Source organism: Giraffa tippelskirchi, chromosome 12 (assembly GCF_054371585.1).
Source record: "Giraffa tippelskirchi isolate mGirTip1 chromosome 12, T2T-mGirTip1v1.2.pri, whole genome shotgun sequence".
NCBI classification, from domain to species: domain Eukaryota; kingdom Metazoa; phylum Chordata; class Mammalia; order Artiodactyla; family Giraffidae; genus Giraffa; species Giraffa tippelskirchi.
The window spans coordinates 148075923-148094272 of NC_137286.1; the positions used below are offsets into that span (position 1 = coordinate 148075923).

Below are 18350 nucleotides of genomic sequence, written 5' to 3' on the forward strand. Positions count from 1 at the left end.
CTGTCCTTTGCACATTAAATAGAAGGTAATGGGTTTGTCTCCCAAGTATACCATCACTTCCTCCCATTCAAATTGTAAGAATAATAGTGGAATCGTGGAACTAAAATTTCAAAAAGCTTAAACCTTGAACAGACTTCTCTATTAGTCATCATTTTATTAGATTCTAACATCCTTTGTGACATGAAAAAACAGTTTTGTTCTCCAGGATATACAAGGTAGACTTTACTTTTCTTAATGGAAGAACTTTCATATAATGATCCATTTTGTGACCTCATTTATTTTTTACGGTCTTTGCAAACAATCTTTTTTGATAATACGTTGCCACCTTATACCACTATATTCCAAATTCAGGGTTAAACTAACACTTTTTGGCAAAACTTTTTATTGAAAAAGCATTTTAAGGTGAGGGAAGGACAGCAATAACCATCTTCATTGCGTTTCCCTGAAGCTGACCGGTTTCTGGTCACCTTCACGCCTCTGCCCTCCAGCTCCCCATTTGCCGGCTGTTTCTTTTTCATGTGATTCAACTTATCAATAAGCTACACTCTGCTCTATTCTAATATCATATCTTTCGTTATCAATAAATATATCCATCACTTTAAAATACAGGTTTTACATGTAGATATTAAAAGACCTGTGTACTTACGTATCTGTGTATCTTGTACTGGGCTGGCCAAGAAGTTCATTCAGGTGTCACGGAAAACCCAAACCAACTTTTTGGCCAATGCAGTATACTTGACACAATCTCATTTTTAACGGATGACCCAGAGTATCTCCCACAAATAGTACTGCAGACTGTATGCGTCGATATTTTAGTATGCGAACACAAAGAAAACACAGAAGTATTATTACAAAGCGAAGGCACAGTGTTGGGAGAGGAAAGTATTCGTTTGCTGAACGTTTACTTGGGTTTCTGAAAATTAAATCCTATCGAATATTTCTCTTTTAACTTTAAGAAAGATGCTTTTGGGTAAATATGAAAGTAAAAGTCTCACCTCGCAGTTAAGGTAGAGATGGATGTTCAGAATAGTCTCATTTGGCCATAAGGACAGCTGGACATCGCCCACGAAAGGTGGCAGGCGATCTCTCCAAATCATGTCACTGCCCTGAGGGCTAATGGACGGTTTGTGTTTTTCTTCCTATGCCATCTGCGCTCATTTAGGGGCCCCAAGGACTGAAAGGGCAGAAAGGCGAGCCCTACGCTCTGTCCAGAGAGGACCGCGACAAATACAGGGTAAGTCGGCAGAGGCGGGGCCTCACCGCGGCCCCCCGTACGCTCCCCATCAACAGAGAGACCTCTGAGTGGGGTGGGGGGACGCACGGTGGCGGAAGAAGCCAGAATCTCCGCTGATTTCAAGGCCCTCTCACAGGCCTCCAGGCTGCGGGCCGTCCGACACGGACTGCGGGCCGCCCTGCTCGTACTCACCACAGCGCAGCTGTCTGCGGCATTCACATCACCGAGTCCTCAGACAGCAGGGGTGTTTTATATGCTTATTTCCAACACTGCAGTAAAATGCAACTAAGTCCACAGATTCTTAAAAGCTGAAACTCTTCAAACTCTTTCTTCTCAATTAGGGGGAACCTGGAGAGCCTGGACTGGTCGGCTTCCAGGTAAGCATTGCGTTTGTTAGAGAAGAGACCCAGCAGAATCTGAAGGACTCCTCCACCCCCTCCTGCCTCCCTAACCGCCTTCTCCGTTGCCTGTCCGTAGGGGCCTCCCGGCCGCCCTGGACCTGTGGGACCGATGGGTCCGGTTGGAGCTCCAGGAAGACCGGTAAGTTCCAGGCTCACGTGCTCTCCCTGCGGTTGTAGGATATCCTCCCGAGATTCAGGCCGCGTGGACGCTGGTGAAGGCCTCATGCGTGCCTGACGCGTGTGGTTGCCAAGACCACCCAGGCCGTCCTTTGTCCACGCTGCCGCCATCAAGGTTGAAGAGTGAAGACTCAACGCCAGCTAGATCAGATTTTGACCTGGTGCTGGTCTGGAGCCCTTCCAGTCAGGCACAAGCTCTCCCAGCCCTACAGCTGACCAGCTGAAGGGGCCCTCATCCCAAGCAAAGCAGACCAGTGTCCAACGGGTCCATAAGGAGGAAGTGGGCTCTGCTGGACCAGGCCTTAGAGCAGGGGCACCGCACCTGGCATGGCTATTAGAGCGGGGGCACCACATCTGGCTCTCCTAAGGCACATGTAAAGCTTTTACCCTCAGTGAGGTGTTGACAGGGACTGCCCTGCAGAAGCATGAGGGGATCCTGGCCGGCGGATCCCCAGCCCCGCGGAGGGGCCGCAGTAGATTAACTCCGGGCGTGCTCACCTGCCGGTCCAGCAGCGGGAAGTGCGAGATGGTGCCGGGCAGCGGCGGGGGGGGGTGGGAGCGCACGGGAGGCCAGCAGGGGCCGTCTCTGGAAGAGCGGGGTCCGGGGCCTCGCAGAGGGACCAGAGCCAGCGCGAGCAGGACGCGGGTCAAGTCAAAAGCCTGTGCTCAGAAAAGCAAACCAGGAACAGCTGTGCCCGGGCAGCCAGTGGACCCTGAGAACCGGGCCAACCCCCCGTCCTCCACCCCCCAGCCCCGTGTCCCTGCCGAGACGAATGTGCTAGAAGGCTCTTCACATCCTCCCCCGTCTGCTCAACACACAGCGGACGGCTTTCCCAGGGCTGCCGAGCAGATGGCATCTGGGTCCTGGGATAAAGAAAACAGTTGACAGATTTCTTTGTGTTTGTGCAGGGACCGCCTGGACCCCCCGGACCCAAAGGACAGCCAGTAAGTTGTTGGGGGCGCGGTGGGTGAGGGGGAAACAGGGGCCTTGCGTGTTGGTGTGTCTCCTTCTTGACCGTGGAACTACCTGGCTGACAAGTACATCGTGTGTCTCACGAGGAGGACTGTTTTGTAGAGACACAAGACAATGCTCTAAACTCCAAGAATAAATGCGTGCGTGCCCCTGACGGTCACGTGAAGCCATTAAGTAAGTGGCTGCGTGGAATGACTTGTTGTTTGCAAATCACATAGCATTCCTGTGGCTGCATGAAAGTCCAGCTGGCGAATGTTTGATCAGAAACGTACAGCACGTTGGGGACAACCTCTGCTCACCCATAACGTGCTCACTCACGAGATGGGACAAGACAGAGCTGGAGCTGTGTGCGGAGCTGACGGCCTTCTTCCCACCTGGGCGCAGGAGTCCCTCCCAGAGCGTGCTGTCAGCCTCTGGGGGTGCATTCAGGGAGCCTCAAGCCAGACGCTGGCCCAACACTGTCCTCTTTCCATCCGAGAGAGACGATTCAGTGGGCTGGAGCACCACAAAGTCGGTGGCTTGTTAGGAACGTGGGCAGAATTCAGGTTTAATGTGACCTGGGAAAGTTAAACAAATGTCCAGGACAAGCCGTAGGAGGCTGGCGAGGGATGTATTTGGTCAAACTCCGACATGAGTCAGAAATACTGGGCTACCGTTACGAACGTTTCAGAACCCCTCCGTGGCGTGCGTATGGCCAAGGACGCCTCCCCGGCCCGCCTGTTCCCAGGCCTGCCCCGCAGAAACCCCATCTCACGGCCGCCCCGGGACCTCAGCTGTCACCACCCCGACCCCAGCTCCCATCATCTCTGACTCAGCTTCCGGCTGCGGCTGGAGCTCGTTAAGGCTTCTGCCCGGCCTGGCTCCCTGCCGTCCGGCCGCCCGAGACGGGCTGGGAACAGCCCAGAGCCAAGAGACGCGGGTGCAGGACGGGGTGGGGAGCCCCGGGGTCGCCTCAGATCCCCACCTGGCTGCAGCACAAACAGCCCCAGGCCACCAGCAGGTCACTTCCTGGTGCCCTGGACACCGGATCTTGAGGCAGGGGTATGCTGGGGAGGTCTCAAGCAGATCTTGTTCTCGTCTAGCCCGGCTGCGTTTCTGTGCTTTGATTTCAGCTCCCCAGCCAGGTGGGAAGGAAGCAAAGAGAAAGCAAAAATTAATGAAAGGCTTTGTTTCTATTTGTGGACACTCAGGGCATCAGAGGCGGGGGGCTGTGTGGTATGAACAGAGATCAGAGGGGCCCCATGGGATCCCGCGTCTCGGCCGGGACAGGAGCCCCGGGAAGGCAGCGGAGCCGTGGGGAGTCGGAGGACACGGGCCTCCCTGAGGCGTGCGTGGTTTGTCCCGTGGCCCTCCTGGTGGGCGGTCAGCCCTCCCACGCATGCGTGGACGCTCCTCTCATAAAACTGTCAAATACACGCCAGGGCGCCTTCCGGGTCTGCCTCTGAAGCAGAAAGGATGATGAAAAGTTTGGCTAATCCCAAAGAACACCATCATTAAGAGGGTTAGGACATCTTTCTGTGAAATTTAGGATTATTTTACCAAAATGAGAAAGTCTGAGGCAGAGGAGAGTATGAATCACGGTCCTCAAATTGGGATCCCAGGCAGCAAACGGCTGCGTTCCGAGCCCAGAGGGGCCAGAACCCAAGGAGACGCTCTGAGACCTCGACCTGTAGAGTCGGAGGACCTGGGATCAGATGTGAGCTCCATCACCTGTTCGCTGGGAGGCTTCAGCCCGAGGATATGACACTGTCCCCATCGGTGATGTCCAGACTCACCATGTGGTCCAGAGGACTGAGGCAGAGTTAGCAGTTAGCAGGGGCCCAGGACTGTCAAAGCCCAGGGCCGCAAGGAGGAAATCACTAATAGCCAGCTTCTTGGTCATCAGGATTTGAGCAGTAAAATATATAAGCAAGTGGCAAAGTGTCCCCAAGGGTGACAGAACAAATGGTCTTAGCCCACAGTTTTTCAGGTTTTGCTTAAAGTACAAAATACAAATTCCTTAAATGCAGAGTTTCATTAAAACACTAGTATATCATTTTTATGAACCCACAATTTTTGTCATAGTGAACGCTCGGAGCCCACCCGCCATGAGGGGCACTTTCTGCAACTAGTACAGCATCTTGATTTGCCCCTGTTCATTTTGTGTAATATCTGGACTCAGACTTTCATTACACCATTTATAAATGGAAATAGCGAAAGAAAAGACATTTCTTTTCCTTTTGTGTTGATTTGTTCCTGGGAGCTGAAGCCAGAATATTACACAAGGATAGTTGTCCAGTGATGTTGCAAATACATAGATATTAGGTTTCTTTGTCTAAAAAAAAAAAATTTCATTTCACTGTGATTATTGACTTTAAACTTACAGAAGCCATTTGTCTTTCAGGGCAACAGAGGACTTGGTTTTTATGGAGAAAAAGGTGAAAAGGTAAAGGGAACTCACTGGACTGACTTAGGAGACACGGCAGCTCCTTCTGTCTTCGTTTTACGCTGTTATCTTGTGCTCTGCAAGCACACCGTTTGAAAGGGAGCAATTGTTGTGAGGTGTCAGGGTACCACACAGGCTCCAGTGGTGGCTATGATCTGAAAGACAGGGGCCTTCCAGACCCAGGGATTGAACCTGCGCCTCTTTCATCTCCTGCATTGGCAGGTGGATTCTTTATTTCTAGTGCCACCTGGGAAGCCCGTTCTGATTTCTGTCTTGGCTACCAGTCTTAGAAAACAGCAGCATAATACGTAGCAAGAACCACCAAAATATTTGGCCTCCAACCCGAGTAACTTCCTTGCCTGTAAGTTCATCACAAGGAGATAATTCCACCGAAGCAGATGCAGCCGCAAATTGTGACCAAGCTAAGCAGCTTATGTGCATAAATTCTAAACGATTATTAATGCAAGTGGAAATCAAATAATTTTACCTTAGTGTTATTTTATTCTATATGATGTTTTTACATCGTTTTAAATGTTTCATATTGGGGTACAGCCGATTAACAATGTTGGGGTAGTTTCAGGTGGACAGCAAAGGGATTCAGCCGTACATATACATGATTCCATTCTCCCCTAAACCCTCCTGCCATGCAGGCTTATATATGGTTTTTATCTTATGATTGTAACGCTATTGAAATTGACGTACGTGTGAAAAGTAACACGCAAAGACAGAAACAGCAGTTTGCCGTGGGATTGTGCTTTTATTCAACCTCGATTGTGTCCTTCAATCGAAAGGCAACTGCTTTGCTAAACCGTTCACAGGGCGACATGGGACTGCAGGGGCCCGGCGGGATCCCGCCCGACAACGGCTACGTCGAGAAGCCCACGCCGGGGTACGAGCTCCTCCCAGAGCAGTACAAGGTAAAGGGGCTTCAGCGAGACGGACGTGTTCCCGTTTGAACTAACAGAAGGAGGAGGGAAAATGTAGCTTTCTTTGCTCTTATTCAAACGTCACGTTCAAAGTGGAAATGCACTCCCCACCAAATTAGCAAATTGTGCATTTGAAAGTACTGATCACATTCACAGGCGACTCGGTCCATCATTGTTAGTAATCGTGCAGAATTGGAACCAACACGAGGATCCGTTTAAGAATCTCAGCTCCGTCTTCAGTCTCTAGTGTAGACATAGCCAGTGGTCACAGCACAGCTCAGTGCCAGGATACGGAGCCGTGTGAGCAGAAGAGAGCCTACGTTCTGCTGACGTGGAGCGTCCCTGTGGGCTTTTTGGGTCAAAGTCAGATTTCTGACTCTTGTAGTTTCTGTTAATGTTTTGTTTGATTAAAAGCATCCTCTTGGAGTCTAAATAAAAATGAACACCCTTCTCTATCACTCATTCACTCAGACAGACCGTTCACCCACCCTAAGCCTTCTGGGTCCTGCTGAACAAAGACCGAAGCAGTGACCCGGTAGAATACTGGCCTCGTAGGGTGGCAGAGTGAAGACCGGGGTGACACGCACCATAAAAGGTCACGGGAGCCAAAGTAAAAATCCCAAACGTAGACCCTGATCCCTGTCTCTCGAGCATCTGTCAAGGTGGGATGTGAATGCCCAGGGACGGACGGGAGAGGACAGCCTGGACCCCCTCCGCCGTGGGGGACGTGAGTCTGTGCAGCTGCGGTGTTATGAGCGACTTGACCACGTTCAGAACTGGACTGAACTGCAGAGGGAATGGGTCCCAGAGCTGGGCCCGGCCAGCCTGCCAGGGGCAGTCTGGAACTGCAGGATCCTGGGAGCTGTTCTAGGACTGACGGGTGAACGGACCCATCGCTGCATTTCCCTCCCCATTTTAGACTAAGAGAAATGGGGGAAAGTGATCACATAAAATTGACAGCATGGGCTTCCCTGGTGGCTCAGTCATAAAGAAACCACCTGCCAGTGCAAGAGACACAGGTCTGATCCCTGGTTGGGGGAGACCCCACGTGGCACAGAGCAGCTAAGCCCGTGAGCCACACCATTGAGCCTGGGCTCTGGAGCCTGGGAGCTGCAACTGCTGAAGCCCACGAGCCCTGGAGCCCGTGCTCAGCAACAAGAGAAGCCGCTGCAATGAGAAGCCCCCGTGCACTGCAGCTAGAGGAAAGCCCGTGCAGCAGTGGAGACCCCGCACAGCCCAAAATAAAGACAGAAAATTATTTTGAAAGAAAAAAAACTGACGTTGCTTTCTAAAGCCACTCTCGCTCAGGACTTTAACACGCTCCCGATGAGCCTTGTCTCAGAGGAGCCACCCCCGCCTTATCCTCTTTCACCTGAATGACCTTTCGCTATTTCATTATCGGATGAGAGCCCCTCTGTTATCACTGGGGCTGTCCCCCAGGCATGCACCCTGCCACTGTGGGCCCTGAAGGAAACTCACAGGCAGAAAAGAGACAGCCTTGCAATCATATCAGAAGAACACACAATTTCGTCTATGTTGTGAAAATCCAAGAGAAATAGCACGTTTTCCCCCTTGAATTTTGAAGCCGCAAGGTTTAGGGAGTCGTTCTTTACAATCCATTTATATTCATTGTTTGCAGTTGTATAAAATACTTTTCACCTTATGTCATAAATCCTGATCCATTTTAAATACTATTCGTAAATTAATGAGCATTTCTTGTCTTTCGTATCTTCACAGGGTGAAAAAGGAAGCGAGGGAGAGCCAGGGAGAATAGTAAGTCAAGGAAGAAGGATTCTTCTTCTCACTGTGGTTCCCGCGTTCTCGGGGGTCCCATCACAACGTTAGGCTGTGTCCGGGGCACAACAACCCACAACTCTGGCCTCCAGTCCACTCGGCTGCGGCAGGAAGTATGGTCGTTTCTCACACTGTTTTTCAGAAACCAGTGTCAGGATGCCTTCTTTCTGCAGAGGCAGCACCGGCTGATTGCCCTCTTCTGAAGCTCATAAATGACCCCAAACCGCTCGGAAGAGCAGTGCCGTGGAGGGGCGGGCCGGGCAGGCTTGGCGGCGGCTTCCTCGCCAGGGTCCAACCGTGTCATCACTCCGCCTTCCCTCACCTGGGGCCCGCCTGCCCCCGAATCCCCAGGCCTCCCCATCGCCACTTACCAGGTGACGATGATCGGTGATATCCTGGCTGGATGACCGTCCCAGCCGACTGTGGACGTCCTGGGAGCCCTTCCTGCGTGGAGCTGGAGAGGCAGAGGCAGGCTGGCCGCGACGGGGGCGCCAAGAATGAGCCCCCAAAGCAGGCAGACCGTGAAGTGTGGTCTCTCTGTTCTCTCCTAGGGCACGTCCTTGAAGGGAGAAGAAGGCATCATAGGCTTCTCAGGATCACGGGTAAACCTTCTGCGCCTGTTGTTTGCTTTGCATCATCCGGTTTTAAAAAGACTTTATTTCCCTTTAAGTTCTAATTGAAGTACAGTTGATGCACAATAGCATGTGTGGTAGGTCTGCAATACACAGATTCACAGTTTTCAAAGGTTCTACGCGATATAGTTGTCATAAGACACTGGCTCTATTGCCAGTGTCCTGCCGAATGTCCTTGCAGCTTGTTGTATAAACCATAGTTTATACCCCTTGAGCCCCTAGTCTTCAGTTCACGACAGAGTTGACCTGAAAGTACAGAGGTTTGCCCCACACCCCTGATCCCCGACGCTCACTGCCAGGGTCCTGCCCCTCCGTGGGCTGTCGGCTGCGACCCTGAGCCTGCGCTGACTGACACATCATTGTCACCCAGTAACTGTGGGTTTTAAGCCTGTGCTCCCCCATTTAGAGGAGGGACGTGAACAGAACTCAGACGCATTTCTGCTTGTATTAGCCTGAATGACTCGGTGGTAACAGAAATGGAGGCTGTCTCCAACAAAGAGGTCGATTTCTTGTTGCCCAAGAGTCCAAGGAAAACGTCCCTGGTAGGGCAGATGGGGTGGGGGTAAGTCTTCTCTCGAGGAGGCTCTGCCGCCTGTTGCTCCGAGGGCAGACCACCCTCCATTGGCCAGAGCTCAGTCAGCTGGCCCGGTCCACCCCACAGTGAGCTGGAAAGGTGGGCAAAGACGGGGGCTAGGAGAAAAGACAGTGGCCTTGGGGTGACCGGCCACAGCCACCCCAAGGACAAGGGTCACAGTCTCCAAAAATCAGAAGGAAGACTCTGAGAGCACGGGGCGCAGGGCACTGTCTGGCTGCACCGATCTGACGGCGCCGTGTTAATGGGTTTCTCCACGTTTCTTTACGTCACAGCCAGGACACGTTAGGGGAAAGTGTCACTAAATGATGCCCCTCCTCCAGGAAGGAGAAGGAAGTTTAGATGGCGTCAACATTGCCATAGCAGAGCATTTACTGCAGTCCAGGCAGGTGCCACGACGCCCTCCAGGAGAGGTCACTGCATGTTCTGAGGTGTTACCGCTTCTGTTTTCTCTCCAACCCAGGGTGCCCCCGGCTTCGACGGTGAGAAAGGTTCACCGGGACAGAAAGTAAGTTTGAGGCATGAGATGCGATCTAGTCCGGGCCTGAAACATCTTACAGAGGTCACTTATGAAGACTGGGGCATCCCAGAAAAAAACGCACCCCCCCCGAAAAAAGACATTTAAAGCTTCCCCACATTTGCAGTAGCAGAAATGATCCCTCCCTGTCATCCTTGAAGCATGAAGGAGCTCGTTCACATTTTCTGTCCTTTGGCAGGCCAGCACGGGGTCCCTCTCGCCCCAGGCCGCCCATCACCCACCCCCGCTGGCCTCAGCCCCCGGGGCCTCCAGTCTGGCCCTTCCTGTGTCCCCACCAGCGTCCTGTAAGAAGGTGGCCGGCGTGGCGGCCGGCAGTCCACCCGCGAGCGTCGTCTACCGATGGCTCGACAGTCCACCCGCGTGCGTCGTCTACCGATGGCTCGCGTTTGGACACTGGGTCTTCAGTGAGGACGCAGTTTGCTGTCTTTATCCCGTGTCCATGGACAAATGTTGGTCCCCTTTGTAGGAAGCAAATGTTCGGTGAGAAATGCCTTACGAATCTGGATCGGGCGTAGGGCCGTTTGAATGCTGGATCTTGTGAGAGAGAAGACGTATAAATAGGTCTTTTTAGTGCTGATTCCCTTCTTTTCACCGATCGCAGTCCTCGCTCAGGCACAGGGACACGGCCTACCCCCCACCCCCCAGCCGCAGAGCCCTGAGCGCGTGGGCCGGGAGCCCATCAGACCAGGGCTCACACGGGAAGGGCGTGTGTCCTCCATGCCTGCAGTTTGACCAGGGAAGGTGAACGTCCTATGCGATTCTCCACGCGTGCTTTCCACCCAGCGCTCCTCGGGGGTTGTTCCACGTCCACGCGGGTGGCATCGTTTGAGCGGCTGGCTGTGTCTCGCTGGATACAGCTCTGTCAGCATGCCTGGTCACCGACTCCGCGGTCGCTCCAGGCTCCGTCCAGGCTCTGGCCTGTCTCGTGGGGCAGTCACTAAGCAGGAGGTCACTTTTAACATCAGAGAAGTTTGCCTTTGCTTTCCAGTCTTCACTTAAAATGAAGAGTCAGTCTAAACCAGAGGCCCAAAATAAAATACCGAATTAAGCCAATCTTGGTTCATTCTAAACAAAGTAACTTTCAGCATGCATGCTCCTGGATTTCAAAATATCCTGTAAGGTAATCAAATAATGCACATTTTTATCCCATTGGCATTCTGATTTTAGGGGGCCTTAACATATATATTCTTTTGCAAGAAGGAATAAATTTCTAGATTTTTTTTTAAAGCTTTAAATACCTATTCCAGATATGATGCGGCCCATAAGGGTAAACCTTGCCTTTCAATAAATATTCAAGGGAATTAGAATGCTACCATTACAATTAGAGATTTTTTTAAGTCAAGAGCAAAAACTTGTAAATGAAGAGGCTTCATGCTTCTAATTGGTATTAACTAAAAATTTTCAGAACCCACCTTGGGAGATGGTTTTAATAGGTGGATCAGGTTGCCAACACTCCACCCCACGGGTCAGTCTTAAAGTCCAGACGTCGGGGCAGTTGGTGTGTGTGACTCAGCAGGAAGGAGTCAGGAGCCTCCAAGAAACACATCTGACTCTAAAGACGAACCTGAACCTAAGGAGTCCCAAGACCTAACCGCTACTCGTGGTCTGGAGACCATCGGGGGGTCAAGGAGCACCTGGGCCCAGCTCCATGAGGATGGAGGGGACCAAGTCCACCCCGTAAGGTGCTCACTCACAAATGACCCTGTTTCCTCAACAGCCACAGGAAAAAGGTGCTAAAAAGATAGAAAGGAGGAGCAGCAAGCAAACTGAGACCCATCAGCCAAACGTCATAGTCTGACTTTTATTGAATCCTGATTCAAACAAAGCAACTTTAAAAAGACACGTTTGAAACTAAAATCAGGGAAAATTGAACGCCAAGTGGGTAGAAGGTGCTTTTAACCAATTACTGTTGATTTTACTGGACTTCCCTGGTGGTTCAGATGGTGAAGAATCTGCCTGCAATGCAGGAGAACCCAGGTTCGATCCCTGGGTTGGGAAGATCCCCTGGAGAAAGGGAATGGCTCCAGGCTCCAGTGTTCTTGCCTGGAGAATCCCAGGGACAGGTGGCTTTGTTAGATACAGCGTATCGTGGTCACTCCTTTATGTTTTAGAGATAAATAAGCACTTGGGCATCTTTCCTGCAGGGAACCAGAGGACTGGACGGGTACCAAGGCCCTGACGGATCGCCAGGACCCAAGGTGGGCTCAGGTCTCCTCTGAGGGGCGGCGGGTGGCTTTCCCTTCCTTCCTCCAGGTGGTGTTATGATCACCTCCTGTCCACCCTTGTTAGAGAAGGGGGGAGAGGGGCTGAGAGAGGCGGACGCTGTACTAACAAGAGGGTGGGGGCCCCTGGTTCCCAGGATAATTCCATGGGAGGAGGCAGGGGGGTTGAGGACTTGGGATGCGGCTGCTCCAGCTGTCAGGGGACCTAGCCAGGTGGGAGGCGTACCCCCCCCAGGCAGGGCACCGCTGCTGAGGACGGAGGGCTCACGGCCAGGCCTTCTGGGGCGGGCGAGGCTCAGAGACGTCTAGGTGGCTCCTGGAGTTTGGGTCTCACGGTCCAGATGGTATTAGATCGGGTGTGGGCACACACCCCCAGCTCACCCTCACAGGCGATCCAATGGCATCATCAAAGCGGAGGAGTCTCCTGGTGGCAGGCAGTCCCCTGGCCACTCCTGGTGTCCGACAGGGGTCTCAGGGTGAGAGGGACAGGCCCGCCCCGTCCTCTGCCAGCGTGTCCGGCTGGCAGCCGGAAGGCTGGACCGACCGGCATGGCAGCAGTGCGGGCGTGGAGCACGGGCAGCGTCTGGGGTCCTGCAGCTCAGCACAGCCTCCGCCCGCCTCCTCGTCCTCTCGGATCTGGAAGCAGCCGTCGGGTGCGGAGCTCTGAGAGGCCGGCTCAGCTTCTCTCATTTCCCTCTCTTTCTTTTCCAGGGAGAAGCGGGCGACCCCGGCCCCCCCGGCCCCCTGACCTACTCCCCGCATCCTCCCGTGGCCAAAGGTCTGTGCCAGTCGTTCTTTGCGTTCACATCTCGTGGGCTTTGTCGTCTGTTGTGGACACAGAGCCATGAGCTCAGGGGAAAGACTTTCTAAGCAAAACAAGGGAAATGCTGTTCAGCACTTAACCTCGGAGAACCTGTCTCTTGAACGCTCCCTCCCTGTGGGATAAGAGGGGTGTCACGGAGGGCCCCCCGCTTTCCTCCACCGGGAAAGGCTTTCGTTCCAACCTGCTCATGTGGGCCCTGGCCCTGCCACCCGCAGCGGTGCCTCGGAAGCCCAGCCTCGTGCCCACCAGGCCTTCGTGGGCACTGCCCAGCGCCTTCCCTGGTTTCTGCTCCAGCTCCGGGTGCACCCGCTCTGTGCCTTCCGTTTGGCTGACGTGCCCTCTGGACGTCCTTCCCTTGACCCTCCTCTGCCCTCCGCTGTCCCTGCCTCCACCAGCTGTCAGGTGACCTTCTCTGACACAGCGGCTGTAATGCTATCCAGGCGCACGCTTCTATGGGAATCGAGTGTCGGTCAAGTGTGTAGCCCTGAGCCCGCACACTCATGAGCTCAGAAATATTGCCCACTATTATCTTCATTCTCCGTGGTCCCTCGAAGTCAGATCCCCCGCCCCCAAATAACCCTCCCGTCTTTGAAACCTCCACATGTGGTTTTGGTATTCTGTGCCTGTCTCGTTTTATAATATTTATAGGAATTTTGTATCAACCCTGTTTGGGCTTCCCAGGTGGCTCAGTGATAAAGAATCCGCCTGCCAATACAGGAGACGCAGGTTCCATCCCTGGGTCGGGAAGGTCCCCTGGAGAAGGAAATGGCAACCCACTCCAGGATTCTTGCCTGGAGAATCCCCTGGACAGAGGAGCCTGGCGGGCTGCAGTCCGTGGGGCTGCACAGAGTCAGACGTGACTGACTAAACAGCAAAAACATCAACCTTATCTGATTGAGATTGAGCTCCCTGAAGGCAGGGCCACCACAGATGACACATTTGGGCCCCACGTGCCTCATCCAGTGGGCAGGGCATCAGTCCGTATACCTCCAACGAGCGCGTGAACATCTGCTCCGAGGCCTGGACAGTGGTCCTTTCATCGTGGGGTGTCTGTCTTGGTTCCAGGTGTTAGAGGTGAGCCGGGATTCCCAGGAGCCCCCGGGGAGCCAGGAGCCCGCGGGGAGCCAGGAGACCCCGGTCTGCCAGGCCGGCCGGGCACGTCCATCGGAGACGAAGGTACTGAGCTTCCGTGGCCTCAAAGCTAAGCCGTGGCCCAGGTCTCCCGTGAGCCCCCCCTCACTGGTGCTCTGTCCCTCCCGAGGGCCCGAGCGTGCCTGCGTCTTGAGTGCATTTGGATGTGGTCACGGAGCCACTGTGTCCTAACTAGGCTAGACCCGCTGCTGACGGGAACACGCGCAGTCGCTTGGCTGGGAGGAACACAGGCGTCGTCTGATGTCATCGCCAAGCGTTGTGACAGCTCTCGAGCCATCCCCTGGGGGCAAGCAGAGGGGCTTTTTAAAGTGGAATGATGCTGATGAAATGTACCAGCGGCCTCGCCCTTTAGGTCGCTGGCTGGACTGTAAACCGCTGGTCCAGCTGGGGGTCTCGGTCGGGCACAGCAGCGCCGTGGCTGAATCCCAGGGGGCTCATGAGGCTGTGTTCGCTGTTGGGTTTTCAGATGAGAAGAGAGGCTTGCCGGGCGAGATGGGACCCAAAGGCTTCACAGGAGAACGGGGTTTCCCCGCACTGTTCCCCGGCCCACCGGGAACCGACGGGAAGCCAGGGCTCCGAGGTCCCCCCGGGCGCCCGGGCCCGCCCGGCCCAGACGGTAAGTGGAGGGAAACTCAAGGGCGGGGCATGCCGGCGTCCAGACGAAGGAGCCTGGTCACAGCCGCATTTTCACTTGCGTTTTTCTGCTGAATAATTCTGTGGACTAGGCGGTGGGCGGTGGGCACCGAGGTGGCAGGCCATCCAGGGTGCAGACGGGAAGGGCATGCCGTGACCGCCCCCTGCCCTGGGCTGAGCACCGTGGGGCGGACTTGAGGCTCTGCCTTCTGGGCCCTCTTGAGCCAGAGCTGCCCCTGAACAGGTGGCGATGCTTGATGCCAGGAGGGGCTGCAGCGCCTGTAGTGGGACACCGAGCCTCAGGGGGCCCAGACGGAAGATCTGAGTCCTCACACTGGACAAGCGCAGCGTCTGGACCCTGGTGCTGTCGGGCATGGGGGTCCCAAAACGTCAGACACAGCTGAGCGGCTCAGCACAGCACCGCACAGTGTGTGGGCCCAGCTATAAGGGGGATTCAGAGACATGGCTTTTGTCGCTGTCTTTTCTGCCTCTTGAGAAGAAAGCTTTCGGAGGCGTGAGAAGCGTGTTGGCACCAGCTCCTTTGAGGAGAGAAGGCAGCAGTCACTTCTCTGGCTCCAGTTTTTCTCCTAAGTCACTCTGGTCCTGTGTTCCCCATTTCCCTACAACTGCAAAAATTAGATTCTTATATTCTTGTGAAAAATTTCGGTGATATTTCCCTGCAATTTGCCAAGAAGTTTGACCAGTGTAATCACTAACATTTTTCATTATCCTGACGGTAATGTTTATCCCTATGCCACCTGTGATAATGGCTGAGTTTCTCTGAGCGTTACATTTCCTGAGTCAACGGTGTCTGTTGCGTTTTCCCTTTTTTGGCAACAGACCATGATGTATTAAAAATAAAAGCATACGAATATGCCTCTTTAAAAGATGGTGATTGAAGGCTAACCTCGCCATCCTTCCTGTAACCGAATTCCATTTTGATAAAGACACAAACACATACCATCTGGCTTCATAAATCTTACTTAGTAAATCTACAACTTACTCAGAAGTCATCTGTAAACACGTGAACTAATTTCTGGTCCATGTGGTTAACTGAAGAAGGAATTTATAGAATAGATGGAATGGTGTCTGATAGATTTATCAACTTCAAAGTTTAAGAGCACACAACTTCAGTTCTCCTTCAAGTATTCATTTTACCCCATGAGACAAATGGTTCCCGAATCACTTTTTAGAAGCAATCTCTTGTACAAAAAGTAGTCGAGCATAATGGCCTTTTAAAATAGTTTTGTGAACAGTCATAATTTAATATTGATGATCTTGATCCCACAGAGCTCTCCAGCCCTTTCCCCTGGAACAAACTTGTTGGATTCTTTCCTTGTTATCTGCATTTCACCCAGTTTTCTGTGTTGCTACTGATGGAAACCAGAATTTTTAGTCTTTCGCAGTTCCAGCAAAAGCAAACCATGAAGGCAGTTTTCTTTCTGAACTAAACGTCTGCTTACTCCCAGCTCCAGCTCGGTTAACCAGGCTGACTGTTGGGACAGTTCCACTGTGCTCTAGAATAAGTCGGGATACGAACAGGTTTCTTACGGCCACTTCAGGAAAATCGTGTTGGAAAAATCACAGAGGCTCAGTGCTATCCTTTAGGATTCACTTGCAATTATTAATTTATCAGATGAAGAAAAGGCAGCGTCGGAAGGAAGGAGGGAGGGAAGGCGCAGCTTCAGAGAGCCCCAAGGTGTCTTTTCTGGGCAGACTTGCAAACTGCGTGAAGGACACCCACAATGTCTTTGTCTCAGATTTTAAAAGCCAGCACCCTGAAGTATCCTATCCATGGTTAAATGACTCCCTGTAATACTCGCTTCTCCTAGCTCATCAGGAGAACTTGGAGACATAGCATAAAGCCCTCAGTCCACCGCTAGGCTGACAAGCTCTTGACCTTCCCCGGGGCCCAGGGAGCCTATGCTGGGTACCGTTTGCTCCATCAGAGCCCCACAGCCGGCACCCCCTCGGCGCACTCTTCCCTGGCTCTCTGGCTCTCCCCTTCCTTCTGAGGCTCCTTTGCTGGGTCTTCCTTCTTCCCCTCCACCATCCCGTGGAGGATGGAATTCCTTGCCCATGTCTCTCCACCCAGCAGACTCCTGCTTTGACAGTTTAATACCATGATGTACCAGCTGTCCCCAACTGCATCCCCGTTGCCAGAATCCTGGCTCCCTGCCCACCGATGCCAAATAGAAGTACAGAGACAGAGCTTGGAGGAAACAGAAGAGCGCCATCTCATTTTTGCCAGGCAAAGGGGAAACAGCAGGCTAGCGCTTCGAGAACTGTGCCCCCCTTTTTCAAGAGTAGGGAGAGGTTTTATAGCCTCTTGAAGGTCTTGCTTTTTTTTTTCTGCCAAGTTTCAAAATGGCCATAGCTGGCATCAGGCAACTCAGCAACCGGCTCCAGTGTCCCTGAAGTTATCGGCCCCCGACCTTCTCTCTGAAATGCAGAATGCTACGAGAGAGTCGGGGCTGGGGGATGCCAGGTGCAGAGTGTCATCTACATGGAGTCAGAGAGTGATCAACCTCGGGAAGGACAGGGCCGGTTCCCAGTGTCTGTGAGCAGTAAGAGCTGACGAGTAACCACAGCTGTCCTGCCGGCCTGTTGGGCTGGCACTTGCCAATGCTGTTGGTGCATTTCTATTCTGCTGCGACGTCCCTAGCCTAGTTCTGTACTCTGAGCCCCAAACTCCTCCCGGCGGTTAACTGGACACCTGGTCACTGCTGCGTGTCTCACAGGCATCTCCAACGTCGTGAGCCCTCAGCTGGACTCAGGGTCTCCCCTCCCCAGCCCCCCCTCCGGCCAGCACAGTCCGCTCCAGGGCCTCGCCCATCTCCACCAACGCGGGACCGCAGCCAGACCCAGGGCGTCAGCACCCTGCCCTGGCGCTTCCCAGGAATGTACAACCTCATTCCCACCACGAGATGGCGCTCCGCTCGAGCGGGACGCGGAGCATTTTCTGGGCGTTTAGAGTCTATTTCTTAACACTGTAGCTCAGATGTCCTGCTTGGAATGGTCAGAGCCCTACAGACAGGCAGGACGCCTGAAGGATCCCCATCCTAGTGAGGCGGGAAGGTGGGGAGGGGATGGGTCACAGGTTATCCACATGGTTACACGTGTGCGTGTGTGGACGTGTGTGCACCCAGAGGAGTGGAAGCTCCTGGGGCCGGTGGGGAGGGGCGTGCCCAGCTGCACCTGTGCCAGGCTGGGGCAGAGCAGGGAAGACTTCCCCTTAATGCCTTTCACGGTTTGGTTTTGCTCTGCATTTTTGTCTCTCTGGGAACCAGAGGTCATGGTGATCTCAAGTCTTTAACACATAAGTAAAATATGTGATTAAAAAAAATCAAAACTCTTCTTTGGACTCAGCTTTTCTGAAAAGTAAAGATGTCTATTTTCAGACTTGGAAAAACTGAAGTCACAGGGGTTCGCGTGTCTTTCCGACCCTGGAAGCAGTGGCCATGAAAAGGAAGTCTCCGTGTCTTTCTGAGAGCGCTTGGGCTGGAGTTGGGCGGGCGGGTGGTCGTCGTCTGTTGGGAGATACGGCTGTAAACCTTCCCTCACAGGAAGCAGACGGCGGGCCCTGGGCTGAGCTGACATGCCGTCCTTGTGGGTCTGCCCCTCAGGTTTCCTGTTCGGCCTGAAAGGAGCGAGAGGAAGCGGGGGCTTCCCTGGCCCCTCCGGGTTCCCTGGGGCTCGTGGACAGAAAGGATGGAAAGGTGAGGCTGGCTGGGGGTGAGGGGTGGGGCGCTGCTTGGCCCTCCTGCGACAGCCCACCCTCCGCTGGTTCTGAGATGACAAGGCCCCCAAACCCGCTCCCCCTCCCCC

General features: G+C 53.4%; 1 protein-coding gene across 5 annotated transcripts in view; it reads left to right on the forward strand.

Annotated features, from left to right (window-relative positions):
• The window catches only part of COL4A2 (collagen type IV alpha 2 chain), a 154248-nt gene that overhangs the window by 106509 nt on the left and 29389 nt on the right, over positions 1-18350 (forward strand). For 2 of the 5 annotated variants that reach the window (XR_014071813.1, XM_081551896.1), the window contains exons 8-21: positions 1163-1234; positions 1576-1611; positions 1712-1774; positions 2722-2757; positions 5169-5210; positions 6029-6127; positions 7874-7909; positions 8482-8532; positions 9618-9662; positions 11837-11890; positions 12626-12692; positions 13803-13913; positions 14356-14505; positions 18149-18241. Coding sequence is in view for 4 of the 5 variants with exons in the window: in XM_081551896.1 (XP_081408022.1) it covers positions 1163-1234; positions 1576-1611; positions 1712-1774; positions 2722-2757; positions 5169-5210; positions 6029-6127; positions 7874-7909; positions 8482-8532; positions 9618-9662; positions 11837-11890; positions 12626-12692; positions 13803-13913; positions 14356-14505; positions 18149-18241 (955 nt within the window). In the remaining variant the exon portion in view is untranslated. Of the gene's footprint in view, positions 1-1162; positions 1272-1575; positions 1612-1711; positions 1792-2721; positions 2758-5150; positions 5211-6028; positions 6128-7873; positions 7910-8481; positions 8533-9617; positions 9663-11836; positions 11891-12625; positions 12693-13802; positions 13914-14355; positions 14506-18148; positions 18242-18350 lie in introns of all 5 variants that reach the window. The other 3 variants (XM_081551899.1, XM_081551900.1, XM_081551897.1) reach the window with 3 other exon arrangements.